Below are 27,979 nucleotides of genomic sequence, written 5' to 3' on the forward strand. Positions count from 1 at the left end.
TATATTATATATATGATATATATTATTATATATGAATATTAAAAAAAAAGGCACCGTATATGAAATGAAGATTCAAAATATAGTATTACTATTTTATATATAATATAGTATTAATATATTATACTATTAGTCTATTACTATATCTTATAGTATAATTACTAATACTATAGTATCATACTATTAGTATGTTAGTGATTTAATATTATATATATTAAATCTCTAATCTCTTATACTTGATAGATATTAATATATATAAATATTAGTAATACACTAATAGTATTAGTATATTAATATTAGTATTAGTTATACTAGTAGTGACATTAGTTATACTAATAGTTATATTAGTGTTAGTTATTATTAATACTATATATTATACTAATAGTGATATTAATACTATATATAGTTATAATGATTAGTATAACTACATTAGTTTTAGTTATAGTGATTTAACATAACTATATTAGTATAAGTTATAGTGAATCAATGATTTAGTGTAGGTATAATACTATAAGTTATAACTATAGTCTATAATAGTATTAGTATAAATATTAGTATTAGTTAAAGTGGATTACTAATAGTATTAGTATTAGACCATAAATCTAATTAATATACTAATGTATATTAGTATTACTAATATATTTATCAAAAGGAATATGTTGAGAATTTATTAAGTCAAAAAAAATAATTAATACAAGATATTGTTATATAAAATTTATATGAATAATACTTTAGTTATTATTCATTAGTATTATATGTTATTCTAAATTTATAGATTAGTGTTTATCCATTAGTATTACATGTTGATGTTATTATGTATCTTAGTGTTTATAGTATATTATATATACATTAGTATTACATGTTATTATATTTATACATTAGTAATTAGTGTTACAACTTACATGTAACATGGTAGTAATATTATAAATTTGTAATAGTATGATATTTACATATAGTCATATACTAAACTATTATTATTTATTAGTCAATTTAGTCTATATATTATAGTATAAATATATTATTTAACTAGTATATTATTGAGTTTAACTAATTATATAAGATATAGTTGTATAAAATTTAAATAATTAATATATAGAAAAACACATATATTTTTTTATAAAATATGTATAAAATCGGAGACGGAGTCGGAGGATCAAGTCGGAGGCGGAGGCGGATTGTCGGAGGCGGATTGGAGCGGAGTTGGAGTCGGTTCTTCAATGACTCCGACTCTGACTCTGACTCCGACTTTCAATAGAGAAAAAACTCTAACTCCACTCCGACTTATCGGAGTCGGAACGGACTCGAAGCGGAGCCAGATTCAGAGTCGAATTATCGAATTTTTGCCCAGCCCTAAATAGCCGTAACGTAAGGAGGGACAGAGAGGTGATCGTGCCTTTGACTTGTGAGCCGAGATACACGCAACGGTCATTGTATTCGTTTGTTTTGGTGTTTTTGTCGTTTTTGTTTTTGAGGCCAGAGAGGAGCAGATCTAGTTCGCCCTCAGAGCCGAGGAAATGGGGAAGAGCAGGGGCCCTGACCATCCCAACTTCCAGAAATACGGCGTGCCGTTCTATTCAGCCGCTTGGGTTCCGTACAAGAACATCACACTCGAGCACGAACCCCAAGGCCAGGAGCAAGATACCAACCAATCCAGCGATGAAATTTCCGTAGGTGACGGATCGTCTGCGGCTCCGGAATCCTCCGCCGCTCTGAACTACTTTGTTTTCGCCGGTGGCGGCGGAGAGGGTCGGAGTGGAATCCCGAACGCTGTCGTTCTCGCTCGATTCGATTCCACATCTAATGCTCTCTCCGACCAGCCAGTAAGAATTTCCCATTCAGATTTGAATTTTGGCCACTGATTCTTTTTTTTCGAAAATAACTCGGTAAGTTGTAAATGGAATAAATTTGGGACTTTTGGGGCATTTTGCGATCACTATTGAATATTTTTATATATCAGTTTTGGATATCAAATTGTGTCTGATTCTTTGGATGCCTTGTGTAAAATCTCCATTTTCACTTAGTTTAGCTTTAAATTGAAGCTTCTAGAGGATCAAAGATTATAATTATTGCTTCTACAATTACTCGATGCTTGCTACATTCTTTTCATATTTAGTATTTCTTTATCTTCCTGAGAAAAAAAACTGTGAAATAAATCTTCCTGAAATAAAAAACTGTGAATGTTCCTTTTCTTTTATAACTTGAGATAATCATTTTTTTTCTTTTTTATTTTATTTTATTTTATCTTGCCTTTCATTCTAGGTGGCTAAGCTTGGAACTGGCTCTGATTTGCCTTATAGAATGGCGGTTCATCCTGGTGGAGATGGCCTCATTTGTTCATTGCCTAAAAGTTGCAGGTGCACATTCTTTCCATCTTTTTCCACAAGTCTGACAATGATTATTTTAAAGAGTATTACTCTAGAGGATCGAACACCCTGTATATTATGTATAGCAGGGCAATCCAGAGCCTGCGACCTTTATGTGAACACTTTAAAGATGCGTTTTACAGTTTGCCCACAAACCTTGTGAATATTTAAGGAGGTGTTCAGTTAACTCTCTTGGCTCATGAGCATCGTGGTAGGTCTTCAATTAAGATTAACTATTGCTGATCGAATTCATGTGTCTAAGCTAATTTAGTTCTCTTGGGCTTCTCCCAAGTAATAGTTATTTGAAGTTTCAATACCTATAAAAAATAACGATTTAAATACCTACATACAAAAAACTTTCATTAAAATATGATTGAGTGATTCCTTATTTTAGGCACTTCTACCTAGCAAGTAATAACCACTAGATACATATTTTATCAAGTGGATGGTTGACTACATTTTGCATACTTCCAAGTCTTTGTGTTTCTTGTATGCGTCTTAGACTCAAGGTTTTATGTAGTCATCGAAGGTGTTCTTAGGGGTTTGGCTGATGCATGATTTGAACTTCTTGATCAGTCTATGTTTTTCTTTGTTAATCATTTCTAGATGGAGCTTCTTCTTCTTCTTTTTCATGTAGAATGTCTTAATTATATTACAGCTTTTGGCATATCGTGAGTGGAAAATTTCAGTAAAGGCTCTAGGATTCTGATTTTCTCTTCAATATAATGTTTTTTCTTCGTAGAGATGACATGCATACATATGTTAAGAGAAGTTATTTTTTTAAGAAGTCTATATCCATTATCCCCAAAATAATATTATATAAAAAATGAGTGGGGAATAGGCTTTGGTCTAACTGGCACTTCTTGCCATCCTTCTGGATAGTTGGGGTCTAGCTTGGGGGTTCAATCCCCCTTATTGAGATTGAATTCATTTTTTATATTTATTTTTGGTTATGTGCCATTATTTAGAAATAAGTTGTGTTTTCATTGGGTATTATGTGGTTATTATGACACAAGACGAGGCCTTTGTTAGCTACTTGACGGAAGTAGCTAATTGATCATTTGAGTCAAACCTTAGTAAAATGATAACACTGAAAACTTGAGGAGCTTTTTGCAAGATGTATAAGATCCATGGACTACTTTTGGATTTAATCCTTTATAAAAAAAAAAAAAAAAAAGAAGAAGAAGAAGAAGAAGAAGGGAAGAAAATATCAAAATGTCTAGTACATATCTAGAAGTAATTTTGAAGCAATAGTACATGTTCAAGGAATGCATTAAATCTTCATACAATATTTAAATTATAAATCAACGCTGAAGCTACTTTTTTTTTTTTTTTTCTGATAAGTAATCAACGCTGAAGCTACCTTAGTTCATTGAGTAGTTTTTATAAGAACATATAGTGATAAGGGGCACTTATATTTCATTATTCCACTAATTCCCCCCCCCCCCTTTCCCTCTCCCTCTCCCTCTCCCTCTCTCTGGATATCATATAAGCTGCTCATCTGTTATCTCTTTCTTGGTCTTCCATTTCTCTCTTTATTTGGAACGAACTCATTGGTTTAACCTCAAAGCCCCCTTTGTCCTACTCCCTCACTCTCCTGCTTTTCTTCTCTTTCTCTGTCAAGGCCAAAAAGCTGCGAAAGGAAAAGGCTGGGCATATGATGAGGGGCCTTTCATGAGTTTTGGTTTTTGAATGATTTGGATGTTGTTGGGGATAAAGAAACATAAAAGGGGAGAGGGCCTGCAAGATCAAGGTAGAAGTTTGGCGGTGCTACCCAACATGCCTTGACTGATTGTGAGAAAGGGAGAGTGGAAGGTTCTTAGTTTGCACTGGAGGTGTTGTTGAGATGAGAATGAGGTACAGTTTCAGTTTTTGTTGTGGTTTTTTCCTTACTGTTGGTAGTGACTCGTTAATGGCTTTTCCTTCTTGAGGGGATTAGCGTATCACTGAAACATTAGGGTTGTATTGTTTGTGGGTTGGCTTAGATGGGGTTGTGTAATGAGGTGTTCATTGACGAGAAGCTTTTTGAGTTCAGAAAGGAGAACGCAAGGTGGTGGAGAATTATAGAAAGTAGTCGTCGTGTAGTGAAATATATTTCAGTGGATTGGGAAACTCTGGGTTGGCTGGTTCTATGGTGAAAGAATGTGCAGTAACACTGGGTCCTCATGAGTTTTTGCGAACTCGTAGAAAAGGAGACACTGTGTTAATAGTGAGGAAGGGGCGTAATCTCAATGGCAGTTTCATCTCCCTCTCAGAATTTGGTCACGATAAGAGGAGAGGTTTGCTTGTGATTCCGGAAGGGAGGAAGGGAGAGGGGTGGAGGAACTTTGGAGATACTTTAAGGGAGATTTGTTCACCCTCTGTTTCGAACACATCCCAGGCAGTTTTTGCAAAGAAGAACAGAGGAGAGGGAGGTGCTCCATCGTCGTGGGCAGGAGGAGCAAGGTCGTACAGTGAGGTGCTGCAAAAGGTACCGCCTCGTGCTGTGAGAGACGTGGTGCCAGGCGCAATCAGTTCTGAGGATGTGCAGAGGTATGGTGGAGAAGACAGCAGACTGTTGGGGTTAAATGAGGAAAGTGTCTTGAGGATGTTAGTTGGCTTGGAAGAGAAAGCGGGCATCATGTTAGACGAAATCAGTTACTTAAAACGCTGCGTTAAGGGCAAGGCTGAGCTGAAGGATATTGTGGGCCGTAAGAGTGGGCCTTGTTCTACGGGTCGTGCGTTGGGCCATGGTACGGGTCAGGCCTCAGGCCCTAAGAAGGCCTGGAGGGCAGTGGCAACAGATGGGTCGGGGAAGGCTTTCGGGTCTGAGATATCGGACCAGGGTCTGCGGCATGCTCCTGTGGCGCCGATAAGCACATTACCGGCAACCCTACCAGCACAGAAATTGCCGACGACCTCCGTCGACCACCCTGGTGAGCCGGTAAAGGTGCTCCGACGGGACGATTTAGAGGAGGGGGAGATTTTGGTGGAGCCGATAGTGCTGGAGAGTTTGAGAACTGCTTCCGTGTCATCGTCACTATGGATGTTGGTGGAGAATGGGCATTCTAAGCCGTGCATGGTGGTCGAAGGCTCTAAGGCTATGCAGGAGCAGTCTGTTTCGTGGGAAAGTGGGATTTCATTTCGGGGTGAGGCTGTGCAGGTGCAGTCTGATTATCCGTGTGGTTCCCCCCACCAATGGAGTTGAGTATTCTTGGTGGGATATTTTCTGGGGATGGCATTCCTCTTAATAATATGGTTTCAAGTGGTGAAACAAATAATTTGGGTGTTTCGGAATTGATTTTGATTCCCAATAACAGTGTTGGGGAGGAGGGGGCTCTTACTCCTCTGTGTACACTCCCTCCCAGTTCTGATTATGGGAGTTGTTCGTCGAATTGGATTTTTAAAAAGGTAAAGGAGTTACAAAATATTTTTGGGGTCTCTTTTGGAGGTATGAGGAACAATTTATGGCCCTTCTTGTGGCTATTGAAGCTAGTCGTTCGAAATCAGCTACAAAACAAGACAGGGAACTTAAGCATTTAACATGCTCCATCAATTATGATGTTAAGGATAGGAGTAGCGGAAGGGTTAGACCGAAAGGGAGGGGAAAGTTAAGTTTTAATGAAGCCTAAGATTGTTTCATGGAATGTACGGGGTCTCAATGATAGCAATAAACGTCTTCGTATCAAAGCTTTATTGAGGTTGTGGAAGGGTGATGTGATATGTTTACAAGAAACAAAGTTGGGTTTTATTGATAGAAGATTTGTGCGTAGTATTTGGGGATGTTCGTATGTGGGATGGTCCTATTTGGCCTCTCAGGGAGCATCAGGTGGAGTGTTATTAATGTGGGATAAAAAAGTGGTTGAGGCGATTAGGGAGTGTGTTGGTGAGTTTTCGGTTTCGGTGTTATTCAAAAATGTGAGCGATGGGTGGGATTGGGCTTTTGCAGGGTCCTATGGTCCCAACATGGATAGAGATAGGCGACGGTTGTGGGAGGAGTTGGCAGGAATATACTCTTTATGGGATGTGCCGTGGTGTATGGGGGGTGATTTTAACATTACTCGTTTTTCTAGTGAACGATTGGGGCATCATCGGCACACTCCGGCCATGGCGGAATTCTCTGAGTTCATCTTTGATATGGACCTTATGGACCTTCCCTTGGTGGGTGGTGAGTACACATGGTCTAACGGCCGTGCTTGGTCGAAATTGGATAGATTTCTTGTCTCGCCGTTATGGGAAGCTCACTATCCAGAAGTAAGTTAGAAAACGTTAGCTCGAGTCAGTTCAGACCATTTTCCCATTCTCTTAGATTGTGGGGGCATTCACGGGGGTCGCCAGTATTTCAAGTTTGAGAATATGTGGTTTAAAGTGAACGGGTTTGTAGAGATGGTGAGTACTTGGTGGGCATCGTACCAGTTTAGTGGCACTCCGAGTTTCATTCTTGCAGGTAAGCTGAAGGCTCTAAAACAAGATTTGAAGAAGTGGAACTTGGAAGTTTTTGGTCACACTGACAATCAAAAGTCCACTTTGTTGGAGGAATTGCAGGAGTTAGAGGGTAAGGAATTATTGGGGCCTCTGAGGAGGAGTTATTGAGGAAAGCCACGTTGTGGCAGAGTTGGAAAGAGTTTTGTTGTCAGAGGAGACATTATGGCGTCAAAAATCCAGAGCCCTTTGGTTGAAAGAGAGTGATAGGTATACGAAGTTCTTTCACAAAATTGCTAACTCTCATCGACGTAATAATGTGATCGAGTCGCTACATTCAGGTACTTAGGTGCTATCCTCTCCTGCTGAACTAGAAAGTCATATTGCACATTATTATGAGACTCTTCTTACCGAATCGGTAACTTGGAGGCCGAAGCTTGATGACTTATAGTTTGAGGCAATTGATCCACAACTTGTGAGTGTCTTGGAGAGACCTTTTGTTGAAGATGAGATTTTCAAGGTTATCTCTGGTATGGCTAAGGACAAAGCGCCGGGTCCGGATGGTTTCTCAATGGGTTTCTTCCAAACTTGTTGGGATGTGGTGAAAGGTGATGTCTTGTGGGTATTCAGTGAATTTCACGCTTTTCAAAAGTTTGAAAAATCACTTAACGCGACTTTTATTGCGCTCATTCCCAAGAAACATGGGGCTTCGAGTATTGAGGATTTTCGTCCAATAAGTTTGGTTAGCAGTGTCTATAAGATTATTTCAAAGGTTTTTGCTAATCGGCTTAGTCCAGTGTTGGAAAATATTATCTCCAAGCCTCAGAATGCTTTTATTCGAGGGAGACATATACTTGAGTCGGTGCTCATTGCAAATGAGAGTTTAGATACTAGATTGCGGGAGGGAAGTCCAGGTATTCTTTGCAAGCTAGACATGGAGAAGGCATATGATCATGTGAACTGTGAATTCCTTTTGTATTTGCTTAAGATGTGTGGTTTTGGAGATAGGTGGATTTCTTGGATGCGTCATTGTATTTCAACGGCCCGTTTTTCAATGCTAGTTAATGGCACTCCTACTGGTTTTTTTATAGCTCGAGGGGTTTGCGACAGGGTTAGCCGTTATCTCCTCTTATTTTTGTCATAGTTATGGAGGCGTTGAGTAGGATGGTGTAGGCTACTGTTGGTGAGGGTTTTTTATCTGGTTTTCAGGTGGGAAATGGCTCTGGTAGCCCTTGTATCATTTCACATCTCCTTTTCGCAGATGACACTCTTTTTTTTGTGAAGCAGATAGGAGTCAGGTCCAAACTTTATGTGCATTATTACTTTGTTTTGAAGCAGTGTCAGGGCTTAAGGTGAACCTTGGTAAGTCTGAGATGGTTCCGGTGGGTGTGGTTCTTAATATACGCAGTCTAGCAAGTCTTCTGGATTGCAGTGTGTCCTCTTTCCCAATGAAATATTTGGGCCTTCTGTTAGGTGCAACTTTCAAGAGTAGAGCAATATGGGATGGGGTGGTAGAGAAGATAGAGAAAATGTTGGCTGGATGGAAAAAAGGGTGTATTTATCGAAAGGGGGTCGTCTCACTCTTATCAAGAACACCCTCACTAACCTTCCCACTTATTTTTTATCTCTATTTCCTATGCCTGCAAGGGTGGTGAATAGGATTGAGAAACTCTTTAAGGCTTTTTTATGGGGAGGCATAGGGGGGGAGAAGAAATTCATTTGGTTAATTGGAAGACCGTATGTGCCCCAGTTGTGAATGAGGGGTTGGGTGTTTGTAATTTGAGAACTTTTAATAAAGCGTTATTGGGGAAATGGCTTTGGAGATATCATTTGGAAGGGGGATCTTTGTGGAAGGAAAATATAGATGCTAGATTTGGTGTTGCTTGGGGTGGTTGGTGTTCCAAAGAAGTGAGAGGGGGGTATGCAGTGGGGCTATGGAAGTTTATAAGGAAGGGGTGGACAAGTTTTGTAAATCATATTCGTTTTATCGCAGGTGAGGGCAACCGAATCAGTTTTTGGCAGGATGTGTGGTGTGGGGATCATGCATTGGAAAGAGTGTTTCCGGCTTTTTATCGTATTGCAGTTAATAAGGAGGCTTCAGTGGCGGATGTGCGGTTATCTGCTCATGGTTCGCATCAGTGGAATATTCTGTTTAATAGGGATATTCATGATTGGGAATTATCTATGGTTTCAGACTATTTCAGCTTGCTACACTCCTTAGGGACTACCATGGCACAGCATGATAGCTTGAAATGGAGGTTTCAGGATCACAAGAAATGCACAGTAAATGCGTATTATAAAATCTTGATTGCACAGGATCACACCTCATTCCCTTGGAGGAACATTTGAAGGTCTCGAGTGCCCTCTAGAGTTGCTTTCTTTGTTTGGAATGCCGCCCTTGGGAAGATCTTGACCACGGACAACTTGAGGAAGAGAGGATGTGTTGTGTTGGATTGGTGTTACATGTGTAAAAAGAATGGAGAATTGGTAGATCATCTTTTACTACATTGTGACGTAGCGAGAGGATTGTGGGATGAGATTTTTCGAAGGGTTGGTGTGGCTTGGGTAATGCCTATGAGGGTGGTGGATTTGATGAGTTGTTGGAGAAAATTGCAGGGCAGTCATCAAGTGGCAGCAGTTTGGATAATGATTCCGTTGTGTATCATCTGGTGTATTTGGACGGAAAGGGATGCGGGTTGTTTTGAAGATAAGGAACGAACAATGGTGGAGCTGAAGAATTTTTTTCTACGTACTTTATTGCTTTGGTTTTCAGCTATTGTATTAAATGGGGATGATATTCATGAATTCTTATCCTTAGTTCATCGCTCTTAGAATGTATTTAGGTGTTCTATTGTATACTTCCTGTGTACTTGGTATATGCCTATTTCATTCACATCAATAAAGTTTATCTCTTACTTATAAAAAAAAAAAGAGATGAGAATAAGAAACTACTTACGGGAAAAAAAAAATGAGATGAGAAACTAAGATTGTGAGGGAGATTAGGGCAAACAAGTAAGCTACTTATGGCAAACAAGCAAGCTAAAATTGGTTCCCCCCCCGGTGTTGTGATCATGTCCAGAATGTGTTCAAAATTTGAAATTATTTTCTAATAACCAGGCACATATAAAAAATGCTTACAACCGTGTTTGTGCCGTATTTGTATCCAACAAGTGTCGAGCACTAATACTCTTTTGGATTTGGAGTATATCCATGCTCCTTAGCTTAGAGAGGGTTGTGATGAAATCTGTAAATTATGTACCAGTACATCCTTTTCTCTTCAAGATCCTAGAGTAACTCAATTAAGAACCACTGGGGAGGACCTCAAATAGGTGTGCTGTTGTTGAGTTGGATAATATAAAGGCAATTAAAATTATTGTTGTGGTATACGATTTAGAAGCTTCATCAATTTCAATGTGAAGAAACTCATTTTTCAGAGATGTGCATGTGCACAAAATTTGAGTCCCTAGTCCCTTATTAATGCACTGTGTGAAAGTTGTTTGATAAATTAACCCATTAGCATTATTCTTTCTATTTAATTGAATTTTGGATCTCTAATTGTGCTTTTTCCAAGCAGATGGTTCGAATGGGATGTTGAAAAGAGTACTGAAGTTCATAAATTGTGTCTGAAGCTTTCTGACAAAGTGCTCACCCAGTTGGAAGATGTTGGACAGCAATTGGCATTGGTGTTTAACAATGAGGGTTCTGCACTTGCTGCCGGTGGCGAGGTAGATATTATCTTTCAACTTTTTTTCAGATAACTTAGACTGACATCTGCTATATCACGTTGAGATAATTGTCTTGCAACATGAGAAAACAACACTTCAGATCATTATTTTTTAGTTTCCAGTTCTGCACTAGAGAGATGCTCATCTTCTAATTAACCACACAACCTTTTTGTTGAGGGGGCAAGTTAAAAAGGTTTTGTAAAATGTAAATAATTCTCTGTACCAATTTTTTTCCCTTTTTGTGACTCATTACGTAATGTCTCCTTGGCATCTCAACTGAGGAATGATTTAGACCCTAGACATATAGTGGGGCTCAGATGGTGAGATAAAACATGATTGCTGATGTAAAGGTACGTGTGACCCTTTGTAGAGTTAAATTGTGGAAATGTTTATTGTAGCAGTCTCATATAACCAAAATTTATTAAAGTGAAATTGAGCATTTTGATATTAACCTTTATTTCTTTCCTTCTCTTTTAACTGGTGTAGCTCATTTCCCCGTTTGGATTCAGAGTTGATCTCAACTCATCTAATCATTACAACTGTCTTAATTTTCCAAACAAAATATAATAAACAATTCAACTTTTCAAATCTAAAAAATAATAATAATATTAAAAAATAATATTGTAACAATATTTTATTCAACTTTCATCTCAACTCATCTCATTTCAACTCACTATCCAAACCTCTCTTTAAATTACATGGTTTTACTTAATTGTAAAGGAAAAAAAAAAATTGCTTGCTATAATATGCCATGTGATGATCTGAGTTCTGTGCAGTACAGGATGGCAATTTGAGGGTCTTTAAATGGCCTAGCATGGAAATTGTTCTCCATGAGGCTGGTGCTCATACTACTCTGAAGGACTTGGATTTCAGGTCTGATGGCATGCACTTGAAATTTCACTCTTAATTTTGCGAGATCAAAATTAAGCTGACACTCTAGCTTCGGTGTCTTGCAGCTCTGATGGGAAATATCTTGTCTCATTGGGAAATAGTGGCCCTGCAAGGGTTTGGGATTTGACTTCCTCAACGGTCATAGCTTCTCTTCCAAAGGAAAATGTAAGCAATTTTTCCTGAGGGAAAATCAGTTCATTTTCAACGTCAGTTGAACCCAAGTGATACTTGGCTACTTAAGTTGACTGCTGCTTCCAGTCAAGTAGATTAGTTGATATTAAAACATGCAGTCACGGTATTGTCAATTGTGTGTTTGTTGAGCATCAGAAGCTAGATCATTCATATGAAACTGCTTTCGAAGGGTGAGATACCCTTCTTGTACGACAAGCAGAAAGCAGATTATATTTTTGTACTTAAAACCTACAAAACCAAAGTGTTCAGTGACTCAACCTAAATTATTATTGAGACCTCCTGACCATGACCTCAAGTATTGTCATACCGTACCAGTGAAATGAAAAAATTTACCTTCTAGGGAATATTTTTCACTTTCCCCTTAATTTTAGTATATCAATTTCCTACAATCTGGGTAGAATTAATTTATTTCTATCTGCATGCAGGACGAGGTTTTTAGCTCATGCAGATTTGCTGAGAGTAATGATAAGAATCAGGTTCTATATATTGCTGCAGTGACTGGTAACATTCAGACTAGATGCCCACCCTCTCAGTTTCTGAGGGAAGTTTCTGCCTTTTACATTACAGTTTAATGAGCTGGCAATTGTGATTATTATTCTAAATAGGTAAAGGTGGGAGCATTGTGACATGGAATACATCCACATGGAAGAGGATGGGATCAAAGCCTGTAGCTCGTGACACAATTTCTGCCTTCAATGTTTCACCAGATGGAAAGCTCCTTGCCTGGTAAGATTTACTTGATTGTGCCTTATTTCATCAATGATCCAGCATCTACAGTGGAAATATCTTTCACCAATGCTTAACTCTTACACATCTTGCCAGATGTGTTGAAAAGGCATCTGAGTTACATTCTTTCTCACTGTAAGAGTTTATCATGACAGCAGCTGTTGCTTTCAAGTGTAGCCTTTCTTTACAATGGTTGCCTTTTCTGTTGTCTTGAAATGGCTAAAACTGGCTTTCTTGTTTAAAACCTTTTTACTGTCCATGTTCATGAGTACTTAACCTTCCTCTTCATGGTTGCCTTTTTTGTTGTCTTGAAATGGCTAAAACTGGCTTTCTTGGTTAAAACCTTTTTACTGTCCATGTTCATGAGTACTTAACCTTCCTCTTCCATTTGATTGGTTGGCATGCAGTGGAACGACTCAAGGTGACATTTTGATTTTAAATTCGACTGGTTTGTGGGTTCAGACAATGGTTAGGAAAGCACATCTTGGCTTTGTTACTGCCCTGGCATTCTCTCAAGACTCAAGGTTTGAATAGGCATATCTCAGCTCCTTTATATAACAATTATGCTGCTGCATTTATCATCTAGGAATAATAATGTGACCATGGACCGTGTTACTTTGAATACAGGACTTTGGCTTCTGTATCCCTGGACTCAAGTGCAAGGGTGACAATTATTGATGACAAGAAGAAAACGGGTACGTGCCTCCCATAGTTTCTGATGTCGTTATTGAGTAATTTATCTATCCCTCTGCTGTTGGGTTGGCAGTGGTCGAGCTGCCCTCTACAGCCCTAGTAAATCAGTCGCTTGATAATATCTGACTTGGGCTCAAGATTTAAGTATGGGTCTCTAAGCATTAGGATTGTCATGGTGCAGTCACGGCTTCATTGTTTCAGTTGATAGGATAGTTGTCTAATGGAAATGTCATTTGTATTGAGGAAGCGTGAAATTAATCCTGAAAGCTCTCAGTAGAAGGCAGAAATTGAATTTGTTAATTCTTTCTACAGGTTAAGTAATTAATTGCTGAGCTGGGACTCACTCCTAAATCGTAGTTCTTTTTTGTTACAGGAGGATTGAGCTTATGGGTCGTTGTGTTAATTATTCTAGTTGCTGTTGCTGTATATTTTGCGAAGAATGAAGGAATCTTTCGCTAGAACTTGCAGTTTTGTACGGTTCGAATGAGGAAACTGTAGCAGTAGAACTGTCCAAAGCTTTTTAAATTTGCATAAGACTGATTTAAAGCTTATAATATAATCTCCATAATGTGTTCAACATCTTTTTCTTTGAAGCTCAACTTGCTTTGTTAAGCTCTTTTAACCTTGGAGTTTTTTTTTTTTTTCAAAATTTTTCAAACTCTCTTTTCCTCTACATTAAAAAATCTGTGTAACATCTAATTTAAAAAAAATAAAATAAATTTTAAAAAATAAAATTATTTTCATTCCATGGTTTTATACAGGGTGTTAGTGTGCATGTAGTATTATTCTTCTTTAAAAGGTAACTTTAAGGGCCGGTTTGGATTCAGATATGAGATGAGATAATTTTATATAAAAGATGAAAGTTAAAAAAAATATTATTTAAAAAAGTTGTAATGATGAGATGAGATGAGATGAAATACTTTCTGAATTCAAACTGGCTATATACGTGGATTCCACATCTTTCTTCCTTTTTGGTGTTTCCTCTCTCTCTCTCTCTGAAATTAAAAGTCAACGGTCTCCCTCACCTACTCCTTTGACTTGCGCAACTTCCTTGTTGAGCCTGCCTTCCCTACGACCCTCCTCATTTTTCTTGTCATGCTCCCTACGCGTCTTCCTCTCATAATGCGTTATCCGCTAGATTGTAATTATTCCATTCTTTACACAAATGGTTAAATTCTCACCAATAAAAATTTGTGTTGCACGCTTTTTAAGTTCTAAAAATTAAATTAAATAACTGTGACAGAAGTAATAAAATAATTAGTATTGATTGCATTTCGTTGACTTCAATTAGAATAACAAAATAAATAAAATTTTTCTTATAACAATCTATTACGATTTTCTTTTTTTCTTTTTTTAATGGAAAATAGATTTCATTTCATTCAATGAAACCGAAGTTATAGCTGTGATTAAAAAATACAGAGAAAAACCTAGATTACAAGTCAAACTACTCATATGTTTGGGATTTTTTCGCACACAAATTTCTTTGTAACGATCATTATCTTAACTTCTATAAGCTCTTTAATAACAAAACCTTCTAAGATATAAGGCTCTATAAGAACAGAGATTTTAATCCCGATTTATTTGAGAATATAACATTCTGTAAAAAAAGATAACCAACCCCCATCTTCCGAAAGAGGAGTGGGAAAACTATCCCCCATCCTTCAAAGGTGGAGAGGGTTCTCCTGCTATAGACAATAAGTTCAATAACCTATTTCTTTTTATTTTACCTAACACAAGCAACATAATTGAAAATATAGGAAAAATTGAAAAAGTAGAAATACAACAAAACCAAAACTTGCAATACACTAAAAGTTGAAAAAACACTGAGTAAAGAGGTTGTAATGGTGCATGAAGGACACGCGTCACGCTAGGAGTATGCAAGACTGCAATCCTGAAACTACCGAGATCATTGACCCTAGAAACATTGTGCCTAGCGACAACAGAGTCCTCTATGTGGTGGCATGTGGAGATCATGCACACACTTTGACCCGCACATGTGGATCAAGCGCTGCTCCTTTTGGTGAAACTTTCAACAGTTTCAAAGACCGATGGCTTAGGAACCCCGCTGTGGGGCGCGTGGTGATCGCTGGCCACTAGAAAACATCAAACGCTATTTCTCCATGCTTTGATCGGAAAAACAGAAATAAAACTAAAACACTAACTGTAAAATTAAATACTTGAAAAAAACTGCATCTGGGAGGAATTATCTATTACGAAATCTTGGTCTAAATGGATTTGGATGCTTTTTACTTCTTTAGTCGAATTACACATTTAATTAAAAGAAAGAAATAAACTCAACGTTAAATATTTACATACAACTTATATTATTATTTGAAACCTTTTAATTTTACTCAGCTACTACCCATACCAATTTTGTAAGAAAGTATAGCGAAAAAATACTTCAAATTCAATTTATAAAATTACTCCACAATGTTCTCTAGATTGATTAATTCCAAGCGTTTCTTTTTAATGGTAAAGTGTACTACGTAGTATAAAATTAAAGTAATATTTAATAAATTCACAACGTATATATCTTATTAAGAAAGAACAAAAAGAGAGAACTTTTATATATTTCAGATGATGCCAAAACCAAACTGAGGGGAGCTATTTATAGTCCACCAACACACGATTGGCCTTGAAGGCCAGCCATTACACTGCAATCAAATTGCAGACATTGCAAGCTGTAATGTAACGTATGGCATTAAGCCATTTGTGAAGGAAGGGGGTTAGCCCACGTGGATGCCCCTCTTACCTTCCTGCTAACAAAGTTAGGTACAAAAAATATTTTAAAAAATCCATTGTAAAATAAATTTAAATATAAGAAAATTTATTTATAAATTTTATTTTTATACGCCCAACACACTGCTGAATGGAAGTTTTTTCACATCAACTATACTAAGAAATTATTGATGTTTTGGTTTTTTTAAAATTATAATATGTTTTACTATAAGTGATGTAATACACCCGAAATTCTGTAAAAATAAATTTTAATTCTACCTACTTACTTTTATGAAACAATTACGTAATTAATCGTAAGATTTTTAAAGAATTTTCTTATACATCAAAATCAACCTATGGAGAACTCAAGATAACAATGTGAGGACACTCTGAGCCTATCCCTCCCCGCCAATAATCTAATTACTAGCCCACTTGTTGAATTTCTTGCATGACTAGTGTTATATGTAATTATAATTTTATTTATATTTTTATTTATAAGGCTTATTTTATTAATTTCAAATTTTCTGATTTTCAAGTTTTTTTATATTTAGCATTTTTCTTCTTGTATTCATTGTTATTAACTCTCTCTCTCTCTGTGGAAGCTCCAAAGCACAAGCAAAGGCAAAAATGGAGGGCGTCCCTCCTGGTTACCGTCCCAACGTTGGCATTTGCCTCATCAACTCCAATAACCAAGTATCCCTGCTTGTTTTTCTTTTCCTTTTTTTTTTTCCTAAAGGTTTTTTCTAAATTTGTTTATGGTTAACTAGTTCAAGTAAGACGTCTTATTAATGATAAGTAGCGAATTTGCATATATAAAACTGGAATTGAGCGTTGTATATTCTTTTTCTAGAATTTTCTGGCAGTGATTCTTCTGTGGGAATTTTGTTTTTCTTGAAATTAGGACACAAATTAAATTAAGTTTTTTTTTCTGAGAATTCTACTTATATTTTCAAAAATTGTGGAATTAGTAGTCTTGCTGCTGTTGTATGAAAATTATAGCGTGGACTTATCCGTAATTAGAAAACTCCGTCAGATTCTGGCCGGAGATAATCAGATATTGGGTGCTTGGGCTGGTTGAGATTTCTGATTGAATTATTAAACACAATGCACAAAAGGGTATTTACTTGATTGTATTACATGTTTGAGTGGAGCATGTAGAACTGCAATAGAAAATTCAGGATCCATTTCACAGTTCTATCTGCATGAGCAAGTGGCAAAAGTGGTAACTTTTTGGGATTTTGTCCCAGGTTTTTGCGGCTTCAAGATTGAATGTTCCAGGAGCATGGCAGACGCCTCAGGTGATACTGCATATATGCCCTTGTTGATAACTAGGTTTTGAAAAAGAAAAGCAACTAAATGCACACACATCATAAGGATTCATAGCTAACTTTTTGGAGAGCACCGATTTGATTCTTAAGGATTTTAGGACCTTGTGACTTATAAGATCTAGTGATGATAATGGGGAGAGTAAATGCATTCCTTACCATTATGCTCTATTAACAGAATTCTGTTATGACCTGCACGGTCTATGTTAGCCTCAGGCAAATCTTGGGTTTACGTAGAGTCAATTGACACCCTTCCTCAAAGCTACATCAAAAGAAGGATTGGGTCTCTACTACAATAGAATTTGAACTTTCTTCTGCTTCATGTTGCATTGTTTTATAGATTCTCATTTTACCTTAGAAATAAAATGCCTTCAATGACAACATATTGCGGCTGACTTTAATTGGCTATGGGATCTTCAATCTCGGGGGGATTGTGGATGGTGAAGAGCCCAATTCTGGAGCCATTAGAGAATTGCGAGAAGAAACTGGAATAGTGTCTGCTGAAATTATTGCTGAGGTTTGTGGGGGTAACAATAAGCATTCTTATGTTTCAGTTTTCTGTTCATTTAGTTTCCATATCAGTTTGGTTCTTGCGTTCTTGTAATTTGTACATGCGTATCCATGTTCCAATGATTCTCTTTCTTTCATTCTTTCAATCTCTGAGCTTTATAAATGGGCATAGAGATGTTAAAACTATATTAAATTATTGATTGCGGACAATCAATAATTTAACTGTGTTTCAAAAAATTAGAAAAAACATAGATCTTCTTGTGTTTTTTTTTTCTTTTGAAGTAAGAAAAGGACTGAGAAAAAAGAAGATAGAACAAGCCAATATTTATGAGAGAAACACTTATCTACCTCTGTTAAATTGCTGTGCCTTCTTTGAACTCTTGGACCATTTGTTGAATCACTTTGATGAAGGTACTAGAGTTGTACAAAGCCCTTGTAGGATAAAACAAATCTTTTGGAAGCATATAAGATGTGGTTTGTCTAATTGTCTTGCCACTCAAATTTATTTTTAGGATGGAGTAAAGCAAGGATAGGCTGTTCTTACTAATGATTCAGGTTTTGTGCTAACAGGTTCCAAACTAGTTGACTTATGACTTCCCTCCAGCTGTGAAGGCCAAAGTCAATCGTCCCTGGCGAGGTGAATTTCATGGGCAGGCACAAAAATGGTGTCTTGCTTTCTTCACGCAGTCAAACACATCATGAGCTGTAGCCATTTGATTTTTTTTTTTTTTCTTTTCAATTTTTTTATCTGATGTAACTCGTCGTTTTGAACTTGGAAACTTAGTAATCAGATGCACCTTGCATTTGATGTATTTTGAGGGCTGGTTCTTTACATGCTTGTTTGGACTGATCTGCTGCTAAAGGAATATGTGATAAATACTATGACTCTTCTGGAGTTGGTTATTGAAGGCATCTTAGTTTAAGTTGCTGGCAGTAGAGAGACAGGCTCTCTCGTTGACCAGTTTGTGTTAGAGAAACGGGCATTAGCTCAAGGTTTCAATTTTTTTTGCCAAAAGCTACCCTTCCTAAGGCTTTTTAGACTGTAAACGTCTGATTCTTGATTAGTTAAGTGGAAAAGACCTCTCAGTTTCTTTAGTAACGAATTGAGTCACATATGGAGTTTCTTTTCCTCAATTAGCTATGATATTTTCAAGGTTGCCATCTATGCCATGTTTGCATGCCCAGTAAATCAAGTAACATATTGCCTGCAATTATCGTGAATTATTCATGTTGTCAGATGTACTTTGTTTTGTCCATTGATGTTATAACATATTATTGAGGCTATGGATCAATGTCAACACATTATATTGTTGATTTTAGTTACTTATCTCATATGAATCTTTAGTATGAGGGGAACAGCTCCAAATACAAAGTTCTTAAAAGTACTTAAGAGAGACACTATCCTTTTCTTTAGTCGCAATGAATAGTACATATGGGTAGTGACTTTTATCCAACTTACTAGTATTTTTTCAGTTCTCACCTGTCAGGCTCATACCTCAGTGGTAAATATACATATGCACGAGCATACACATGCATCAGAATCGCTTTCATATAATGGGGGCAATTAGAATGCAACTCATTGCCTTTTCATGCAATCTTGTAACTTTACCATTTGCCAATATACACTTGTACGCACACATTTTCACCAAGACTTTGTGCTGCCTAATAATGAATTTGGACACATGACAGGTTCCTTATGAAACTAACAAAAGATGAGAGTGAGATCAACCTAGCTAGTGGTGAAGCAAAACCAGAGTTTGCTTAGTCGAAATGGGCAAAGCCCGGAAGAAGTTATCGAGCAGGTGTGTAAATCAATCTCTCTATGATAGATGTTTGAAGGACTTAGTAACATGTTGGATAAAACTGATGACAGGTGGTGGACTACAAAAGGCCAACGCATGAGGAAGTTATGAGTACCTTCAAGCCTTACCTTAATCGAAGTATAACATCCACCAAAATGTAAATCGTCTAAAATAGTGAATATTGTGGGGATGGACCTTGTGGATTTTACTTTATTTAAAAATCGTGTACAATTTGCATTCAGTAGAAGTTTGGTCCTTGTTAATGGAATGACAGTAAGAACTTCCAAATTAAATGGAGGATGGATTTGAAAAATCATGCATTAATTTGTCCATGCTCAGGGCATCAACTGATTTAACTTACAATTTCTAAAGGATGCCAACAAATCGTCTTCTTTGACAGCCTGATGAACAGATGTTTGGATCTTTGATTCAATTCATTTTTTTTTTATATAATTTTGTAATTTTATCTTTTATTGGAATGTTCCAAAATCAACCAATAATAATAATAAATTTTTTTTTTAATACTCAGGAGCTCTACACTACAAACTTGTTTTTATTTTTTATCTTCTTATTCTAGGATGTTGTATGAGAGATGCTAGGGAGCCGATTTGGGCTTCCGGTTTTCTCTCCCATCTGACGTGGGAAGGCCAACTAGCCTATCCCTTTTTTTGTTTTTTTTTTTGGTCTTCCCACTTCTCCCCAATAGATGAAATACACGAAAAAATATTACCTATTCATGTTAATAATATAATTGTTTAAGTCTACTTTTTTCGTTTCATGTATTTCTTGTGACTTTAGCATTATTAGTTTAATAAAATAACATTATCATGTTAACTGTTTGTAAAATGAAAAGAAGAAAAACTATCATTTTATCATCTAGAATTGTTATACAAAGATATTATACAAAATATATAAATTTATTTTGTAATAAAAATAACTTTACAATCTGATGTACAAACTGATAAACTGATAGATTTTCTTCTTTTCATTTTTCAAACAGTAAACATGACAATGTTGCTTTATTAAATTAATAATGCTAAAGTCAAAGGAAATACATGAAAAGAAAAAAGTGGACTTAAACAGTTATATTATTTACATGAATAATTTTTTTCGTGTATTCACTATTCACCCCGTGGTGAGAAATGGGAAGATAAAAAAAAAAGAAAAAAAAGAAAAAAAAAAAAAAAAGAGGAAAGGTCAGTTGGTCTTCCCACGTCAGACGAGAGAGAGAAATCTCACGTCAAACGGGAAAGAAAAACGGAGCCCAGATCGGGCTCCCTATCATTTCTCATGTTGTATAGGATTGCTGATTAGAATTTTTCGTAATAAAAAAGCAAGCTTTTGAAATAGGTGAGGTGTGGAAGATTATGTTTGAGATATCATATTAAACAATATCCAATGAAGTCTCACCGAGCGATTTCATATGGGGGGAATCAATTGCAACATCCGTCATCTTGATAGCCATATCAAAGTTAGATTCAAACCCCTCCCCTCCTTTTCTCTGTCCCTCTAAATACAGACTTTTACGTGGGGGATAAATGTTAAAAGCCTGCATTGCCACTATGAGGGGGTACTGAACCAATCGGCCGATTTTCACCAGATTCTGACCTTGAACTCAAGGTGGTCGGGAATTTAGTCACAACCTTTCCGCTCAGCCACTTGGGTTGAGGTTTAAAACTCTCACACATTTACTCAGCAATCAAATGAAAGCACATTAACCTAAGTACTTCATCTGCATGAACTTCTACAGTGAGTTCACAATAAACTATAAAAAAAAACGGAGTACTGTACTCATAACAAAAACTGTTTTGCAAATGCGTGTCTTGCTTTAGAATGATCATAAATCGACCATACCAATGACTTTTAAATGTCTGATGCAAACTAATGGTAAAGAACCAAAGTTACCAAACCCAGTGGTCCAGATTTTTGTTTCTCCCACCAAATGACAAATGCTAGTATAATAAACTGCAGCAGTTTTCAACTCCGTTACACATTTATCCACTTAATCATTCTCTCTCTCTCTCTCTCTCTCTCTCTCATTCTCTCTCTCACACACACACACTTGATTGGCACCAGATAATTTTGCACTTATGACATTTGGACTCATCTGGCACAGCATTGATATTTCCCTTTTAGCCACTGCCGTCAAGTTGTCCATGAGAGAGAAGGTGTGCCATGTATTGCTGCAACAACAGAATAAAATGCAGTAGTTGTTACTTGTTAGAGAACACCACAACGAAGGGTTTTCGTCTATACAGAACCCATTCAAAGATAGAATTCTTAATTTTTCGTGTAACAACACTGTCAAAATAGATTTCTAAGTTAATGACGAGTCTATGTATACAAATTGGCAAAATCATTGTTGGTAGGAGTTTTAAGGATCTTTTGCTTTTCCGAGATACATTATACAAATGAAATCTTTTTTATTTTAAAGGAAGTTTGATGGGGATAGGATAACGGCGTTCATAAATTCTTGATGATAACTCCCTCCCAAATCATCCCAACAACAATCCTTAAGATGCTATCGTTTTTGCAATGCAAACATATGAAAAGTAATAACACATGCCAGATAAGGAGTGGGCCTGCCAAGTTCACAGGAACCATGAACATTCTTTCTGTTGTTTATGTTTCTTTCAGCCTCAAATTTCCTGGAGTCAGAGTAACTTTTGTTTCTCCATTAATCTTCTTGAAAAATCTCATCTTTGTGCCCCTTTCAACAAAAACACCAAATTACCCCCAAACAAAATGTTAAGATTACATGTTACTCAAGAACAAGTAGCCATAAGTGATCTTTAAGAAGCCATTTAATTAAGGCCAATTTGACTGTCATCTAAACTTTTGTTAAGAACTTAAATGTACAAATATTTTTTGCTATAATAGGATCATTAATGATGACCTCATAGGACAAACTGCTGAATCAATTGATGGTGCCATATAAACATCCACAATGGAAAGAAAAATAAATTTGTAACGGGGAAATTTTTTTTACTTTTTTATTAGTGCAAGGGAAAAAACCATTATACATAATTGGTCAATCGGTTTTCATCTGCAAATAAAACCAATCATACCATACAGATGCAAAAACCGAGAAGAAGGAACTAGTGTTGGAGTACTTACTGCATGATACGAGTATGGCGATTTTCCTTGACGCTCGAAGTGTTTCGCCATGATGCAGTACTCGATTGGACCCCAGTCTTCCGCTTCGAAACAATTGCCAAGTGCAGCTTTATATAACTAACGAAAAATAAACCCAACTATATCACCAGAAATAAAAACTCAAAGAAAGACCGGAAATTATCTCAGTAAGCGACAGAAAGCCACATCCAAAAACTACGAATTCGAACGTGGAATCGTATATTTCACAAACCAACCTTAGCAGTGTCGGTCAAGAGCTCAGTTCCAGCAGGGTAAGACGCATAGAATTGGTCAGCTCTAGAATACCCGGCTCTCGTTCTGTAAACCCACAAATCCAAAAAGCCCACAAATAGAAAAGTGCAATAATCAATATAAGCAGCAGACCCATGACATGTTTAGCATAATAAAGGAGTTTAAAGTGGTACCGTACTCACGTATTACTTGTGTAAGCATAGCTCAGGACCGCAACGAAGCAGTAGAATCCGGTATAGGACACGATCCTCCGAAACTTCTGAATCTTTATAATCTCTTTGAAACCATCGTATAGTCTCATCGCCGATGGCACAAAAATGGTCCCTGAAAGCCAGAATGTCTAACGTCTCGGGTAGACATTTAATCAAACAGCTCATGTGCATAAAATTTCGGGTGCTAAGTCTTTACCTGTTCAACGAATTTGGTGAGATCTCAGGTTCTAACTGCTTTCTTAACCTTACCCAGTTACCTGCTTGGTTCCTTCTACCATATGAATCTTGGTGTTGGTTTCTAAAGTAGAAGAAATTGAGATTACGAAGGAACGGTGTTTCGAAGTTTGGAGGACTCGGTGTGATGTGATTTGGTGGATTTTGTGGGAGTAAAATTGTGTAGTTTTTTTATTTTTGTTTAATGATTAAGAATATTAAAAAAATACTTAAAATAAAAATAAAAAATTTATAACTAACGGTATGCCCAGCGATAAACGTTGGGCAGCCGCTGGCATGATCCTTTATTGGTTCTCTGGAGCTTTTATCCGGTACTGATTTCGAAGGTTTAGAAAGAAACATAAACACTACTACGGATTATATAAAATGATAGAAAAATTTTATTTACCATTTCTGCATATCACATATTATATTTTTTTTTCTTATCAAATATGTGGTGTATGGATGATGAGTAAAAAAATTTAATAAGCTTAATAAGCTTAAAATGAATAAAATAATAAATAAATGTGATGTATGCTATATAAGTAGCAAAGTTCAAAATGATATGGTGCTCGTGAATAGTAAATTCGAATGTAATTGTGCCCTTAAAATTGTTTTTTCATTTAAAGCTTTTCAGCAAAGAAAAAAAGAGAGTTGTCCCATGAGCAGTAAGTTTTTGTCATGGAGAAGGCAATTTACTATTTAGTCCTCGATCGCTTTTATAAAATTTCTCAACTCATCTCATGATTCATCTCATTTCATTTAATTATTAAAATTTTTTCAAATTTTTACATAAAACAAAATAAACAATTCAACTTTTTTAAATTTCAAAATATAAATAATATTAAAAATATATATTCTACTAATATTTTATTCAAGTTTTAACTTTATCTCAACTTGTCTTATCTCATCTGTGAAAACAAACGAGACCTTAATCCTTAAAAATTCATCTTTTTGTTTCTTTTAGATTGCATTTTATATTTTTTTTATAGATAAATAATTTCATTAAATAACTAGAAGAGAAGTACGTCGGGAGGGGTGGGTTCCCAAAAATTACCCTAAAAAAGTAGATACTAGACAAGAAATAATAATAATAATAATAATAATAAACACTTATAGTTAAATAGTGCCTTCGACTTCTAGAGAGGACGTCTCCCTTCTCTCTAGAAAACTCAATCCTTCTGAGTGTTTCCGTCGGAGAGGAGGGTGGAGCTGTGTCTCTTACCTTCCTTTCCATTCCCTTTCCGAAACCGCTTTGTGTATATACTTTTATGGTAGTATTTTTTTTTCTCTCTCCCCTCCACCGGTTCGGTTTTGATTAGATCTATTGCTCTTCAGAGACCACCTGTTGACACACACCCCACCATGCAAACCTACAGCCATCGATCTTCTGGAATGACACAGAACAATTGCAAAAATGTCAGTGCGTGACCTGCACGTGTGGCTTGCTTTCGCGGGTGGCCTTCATGCGCCACCGCGCCCCAACGAGCCCGCCAATTACACGCGCTACACCAGCAGATTCCCCATATAGAGATCTTTTAGATTTGCTCCACCTTACCTCTCAACCATCGGCACGTGGCCTCCATGCACACTACAGTAGAGTGGGAAGACAGATAATCCACCACTGATCAGTCTATCTGATACCGTGCTTTCTACTATGTCAACGCAACGATGATCTTAAAAAAAGGAATACAGATCCATTCAAGATATATCTCAAGACAAAAAAGTGTAGTACATCTACTTCCACTGCCTCTAGTGGTGTTGTCACAGTTTGCATGGCTATGCGAATTGGAAAAAATCATCTTTTTAGACAGTGCCTTCTTTATAGGGCAATGGTGAGGACCAAGAAATTGGTTCCAAAATCTTTTTTTTTTCCTCCACCTTTGCACTGTGATTATTATTTTAGGGCGTTTGTTGGGAAATCTCACCCCCTCCTTATGTATCATGTTTTCCTTATCTGAATGAAAATTTGTTTGCTTAGAAGAAATAATAATAATAGTAAACAAATCGGAAAAGGGTACCAAATGATGGTTTGGTGAGGGGAGGTGAAAGTGTGTGAGACCCGTACGTGCTAGAGTTGGCTTGTGTGGATTAGGGGTGAGCATTGACTTAGTTGCAGTCAGATTCTCCTAAATTTCATTCGACTCCGATTTTGTCAGAGTTCAAATCCGAACTTTGACTTGTGTAGACTTTGATTCAACTTTGACTGCGACTAGTCGGAACGGAGTCAGATTTGGACCTTTTTTTAGTTTCATGTTTAGCCTATTTTTTTTAAAAAAAATTCTTTTGTGGACTTTCAAATTTAAGTTTTTTCAAAAATTTAAAAACTAAAACTAAAAAATTCACCGCTAATTTACTTCTATACTAATATCTAACTTATTTTTATATTAAACTTATACTATAGTGTTTAATTATATGTTATTATACTATAGTATTACATATAATTTGTAGTACCTAATTACATAATATTATATATAGTATTATAGTAGTGTCTAACTTATTTATAACGTATTTCTACACTAGATTTATTTCTAACTTAATTATATACTAGACCTTCTAGTGCCTAATTACATGTTATTATACTTTAATAAATTAGTATATGTGTTATTAACTTTGTATACTAGACTTATTTATATTCTTGATTATGGATGGTAGTAATACTACGATATTTACATATACTAAACTATCATCAGTATATTTATATTATAGTATAAGTATGTTATTCTATAATAATTGGCTCATACTACTATATTATTGAATTTATCTATAAGTTCTAGTTATGTAATTATACTATTATATATGATAAATATATAGATAAATATATATGTTTTTTTATAGCATATGTACAATATCGGAGTCGGATTCAAAGTCGGGGGGCAAAGTAGGAGTCGGAGCATAAAGTTAGAGTCGGAGTCAGTCTAGCGACACCTCCAACTTTGACTCCGATTGAAAAATTAAAAAAAAAAATCCGACTTCATTTTTTGGAGTTAGAGCGGATTTAGATTTTCAAATTTTTGCTCAGCCCTAGTGTGAATTAGGCGCGCGTTGGTTCAAGATATAGCTGATATCACCAAAAAGAAGATGAAGAGGGGGGTGCAAAGGGTTGATGGTCTATGTGGCTTGTAATAAGGATTGCTTTTTTTTTTTTTCATCATCCTACAAATACAAAAAAAAAAAAAAAAAAAAACCCTAAAAACGCATAAACACAATAAGGGAAATGAGGAAGTTGGCTGAAAATTAGAGTTTTTGGTATTGAGGGGATGAAGTCTTTTGCCTGGAGACAATCCTCTATGGAAGGCAGTGGTGGCTAGGGCAAAAAGACAATAGGTTGAGAGAAAATGGAGGACAATTTTTCTACTTGTATTACATATCTTTTGTTGAATAGCACTCCCTTACCCCCCACCCCTCCAAAAAATAAAAAATAAAAAAATAAAAAAATAACTACAAATCCTTAGCTCCACAACACAAATAGAGTTGACCTGATTTTCAAGGATACTTCTCAACCTTACTTTGCAATTTAAGTTCTTTTAAGGTTATCTTATAATTTTTTGTCATTTTTCTTTATACCTCATTGGTCAATTAACATGTACTAGAGGTCACAAGTCTCTACTAGTTAAAAGTTGTGGCATCTTTCTATGAGAAGAATGGACATTTTTAGTACATGTAATTCTATGTCTTGAAAATATATTAGAAGTAGATTTTATGGATTCTTGTTCCTATAATGGAGACCATATATAATTTTTTTTTTTTAAAAAGAAAACGGTACTCCAATTTTATTAATTACCTTCACTTAGGGCAGAAGAATACCTTATACGAAAAGAGAAAACTTGGGGGTTGCAAGGATAAAAAGAAAAAGTTTCAAAACCAAGTTTCTATAAAATAACTAATGACTATTTAAGAAAACATAATACAAGCCTAAGAATTAACGAAGATCAATTAGTGCCGAATAGAAGAAAAACCTGCATGATCCATAGAGAAAAGCACATTCAATATATTTAGGGAGTTGAATAAGAGACGAAAAATTTACCATATGTCTCATGGCACCAAAGTAGGCTAAACTGTCAGCTAATGCATTGTCTTATTTGCAAACATGATTAGTACTAAAAGGATAACAATTCTTGATATGCAAAATATCATCCCAAATATCCAAGTAAGGTTAGGGGGAGAAAAATGGAGTTAGAGCCAGATTTTTTTTTAAAACTTTTCCAATCAGAATCAGATATTTTGTTGGACTGACTATGACTCTGATTCTGCCCTCCGACTCCTACTCTGAATTTGACTATGATATTGTACATATGTTATAAAAATATGTATTTATCTATATATTGATTATATATACTAGATATATGATCAATATATAGATAAATAATTATTTTATAACATATGTGCAATATCTGAGTGTAGTATAATAACATGTAATACTAAGTCTAGTATAAAACTAAGTTAGAAATAAGTTAGACACTAGTATAATAACAAGTAATACTATAGTATAATAATATGTAATTAAACACTATAATACAAGTCTATAATAAGAATAAGTTAGACACTATTATAGAATAATATAATGAGTTAATAACATGCAATACTAAAGTATAATAGGGTTGATGAATTTGTTGAACTCCTGGAGAGGGATATGGAGCTCTTGTATGACCAGTATGTTACGTTTGGTGGTGGGTGCGCAAGTGGGTCTAAGTCAACTATATCTCATACTCATAATGAGGGTAGTATATCAATGAGGAGTAGTTGTATAATTGATCCCTTGACGTTTCTAAGAAACTTCTACAAAGAGTGAAAATCAACAACCTTGATGGACTGTAAGTCAGA

The 27,979-nt window shown here is 36.0% G+C and overlaps 2 protein-coding genes, 1 long non-coding RNA gene and 1 pseudogene across 4 annotated transcripts; 2 read left to right on the plus strand and 2 right to left on the minus strand.

Annotated features, from left to right (window-relative positions):
• The first annotated feature begins 1,350 nt into the window (after positions 1–1,350).
• LOC121257788 (SEC12-like protein 2) lies at positions 1,351–13,565 on the plus strand. Its single transcript, XM_041159023.1, has 10 exons — positions 1,351–1,817; positions 2,257–2,351; positions 10,336–10,486; positions 11,268–11,359; positions 11,443–11,542; positions 11,995–12,070; positions 12,175–12,295; positions 12,703–12,819; positions 12,923–12,990; positions 13,362–13,565. The coding sequence occupies exons 1-10, from the start codon at positions 1,512–1,514 to the stop codon at positions 13,445–13,447; spliced, it is 1,212 nt and encodes a 403-aa protein (XP_041014957.1). The 5' UTR covers positions 1,351–1,511; the 3' UTR covers positions 13,448–13,565.
• Positions 12,252–27,979, minus strand: LOC121257792. The gene is made up of 3 exons (XR_005939283.1): positions 27,969–27,979; positions 19,616–19,623; positions 12,252–12,383 (listed from the first exon to the last, which is right to left on the minus strand). It is a non-coding gene; the product is annotated as an uncharacterized LOC121257792 (long non-coding RNA).
• On the plus strand, positions 16,222–19,865 carry LOC121257790 (annotated as a pseudogene).
• Positions 21,244–23,329, minus strand: LOC121257791. Of its 2 annotated transcripts, none has more exons than XM_041159024.1 (5): positions 23,139–23,329; positions 22,913–23,054; positions 22,715–22,796; positions 22,461–22,577; positions 21,244–21,526 (listed from the first exon to the last, which is right to left on the minus strand). In XM_041159024.1, exons 2-5 carry the CDS (start codon positions 23,029–23,031, stop codon positions 21,476–21,478), a joined length of 369 nt encoding a protein of 122 aa, XP_041014958.1. In that variant the 5' UTR covers positions 23,032–23,054; positions 23,139–23,329; the 3' UTR covers positions 21,244–21,475. The 2 variants fall into 2 exon arrangements, with proteins under 2 accessions (XP_041014958.1, XP_041014959.1); XM_041159025.1 differs by having other exon boundaries at positions 22,913–23,070.

Source organism: Juglans microcarpa x Juglans regia, chromosome 3S (genome assembly GCF_004785595.1).
Source record: "Juglans microcarpa x Juglans regia isolate MS1-56 chromosome 3S, Jm3101_v1.0, whole genome shotgun sequence".
Taxonomy (NCBI): domain Eukaryota; kingdom Viridiplantae; phylum Streptophyta; class Magnoliopsida; order Fagales; family Juglandaceae; genus Juglans; species Juglans microcarpa x Juglans regia.

What these genes read in the sequence shown, in the direction of transcription:
- LOC121257788 (XM_041159023.1), top strand. Translation starts at nt 1,512, where the DNA reads ATGGGGAAGAGCAGGGGCCCTGACCATCCCAACTTCCAGAAATACGGC. An exon ending in ATGCTCTCTCCGACCAGCCA is followed by an intron (nt 1,818 to 2,256) that starts GTAAGAATTTCC and finishes CTTTCATTCTAG; the next exon opens with GTGGCTAAGCTTGGAACTGG. An exon ending in ATATATTGCTGCAGTGACTG is followed by an intron (nt 12,071 to 12,174) that starts GTAACATTCAGA and finishes TATTCTAAATAG; the next exon opens with GTAAAGGTGGGAGCATTGTG.
- LOC121257791 (XM_041159024.1), bottom strand. Translation starts at nt 23,031, where the DNA reads ATGAGACTATACGATGGTTTCAAAGAGATTATAAAGATTCAGAAGTTT. An exon ending in TATGCTTACACAAGTAATAC is followed by an intron (nt 22,797 to 22,912) that starts GTGAGTACGGTA and finishes GTGGGTTTACAG; the next exon opens with AACGAGAGCCGGGTATTCTA. An exon ending in TCTTGACCGACACTGCTAAG is followed by an intron (nt 22,578 to 22,714) that starts GTTGGTTTGTGA and finishes ATTTTTCGTTAG; the next exon opens with TTATATAAAGCTGCACTTGG.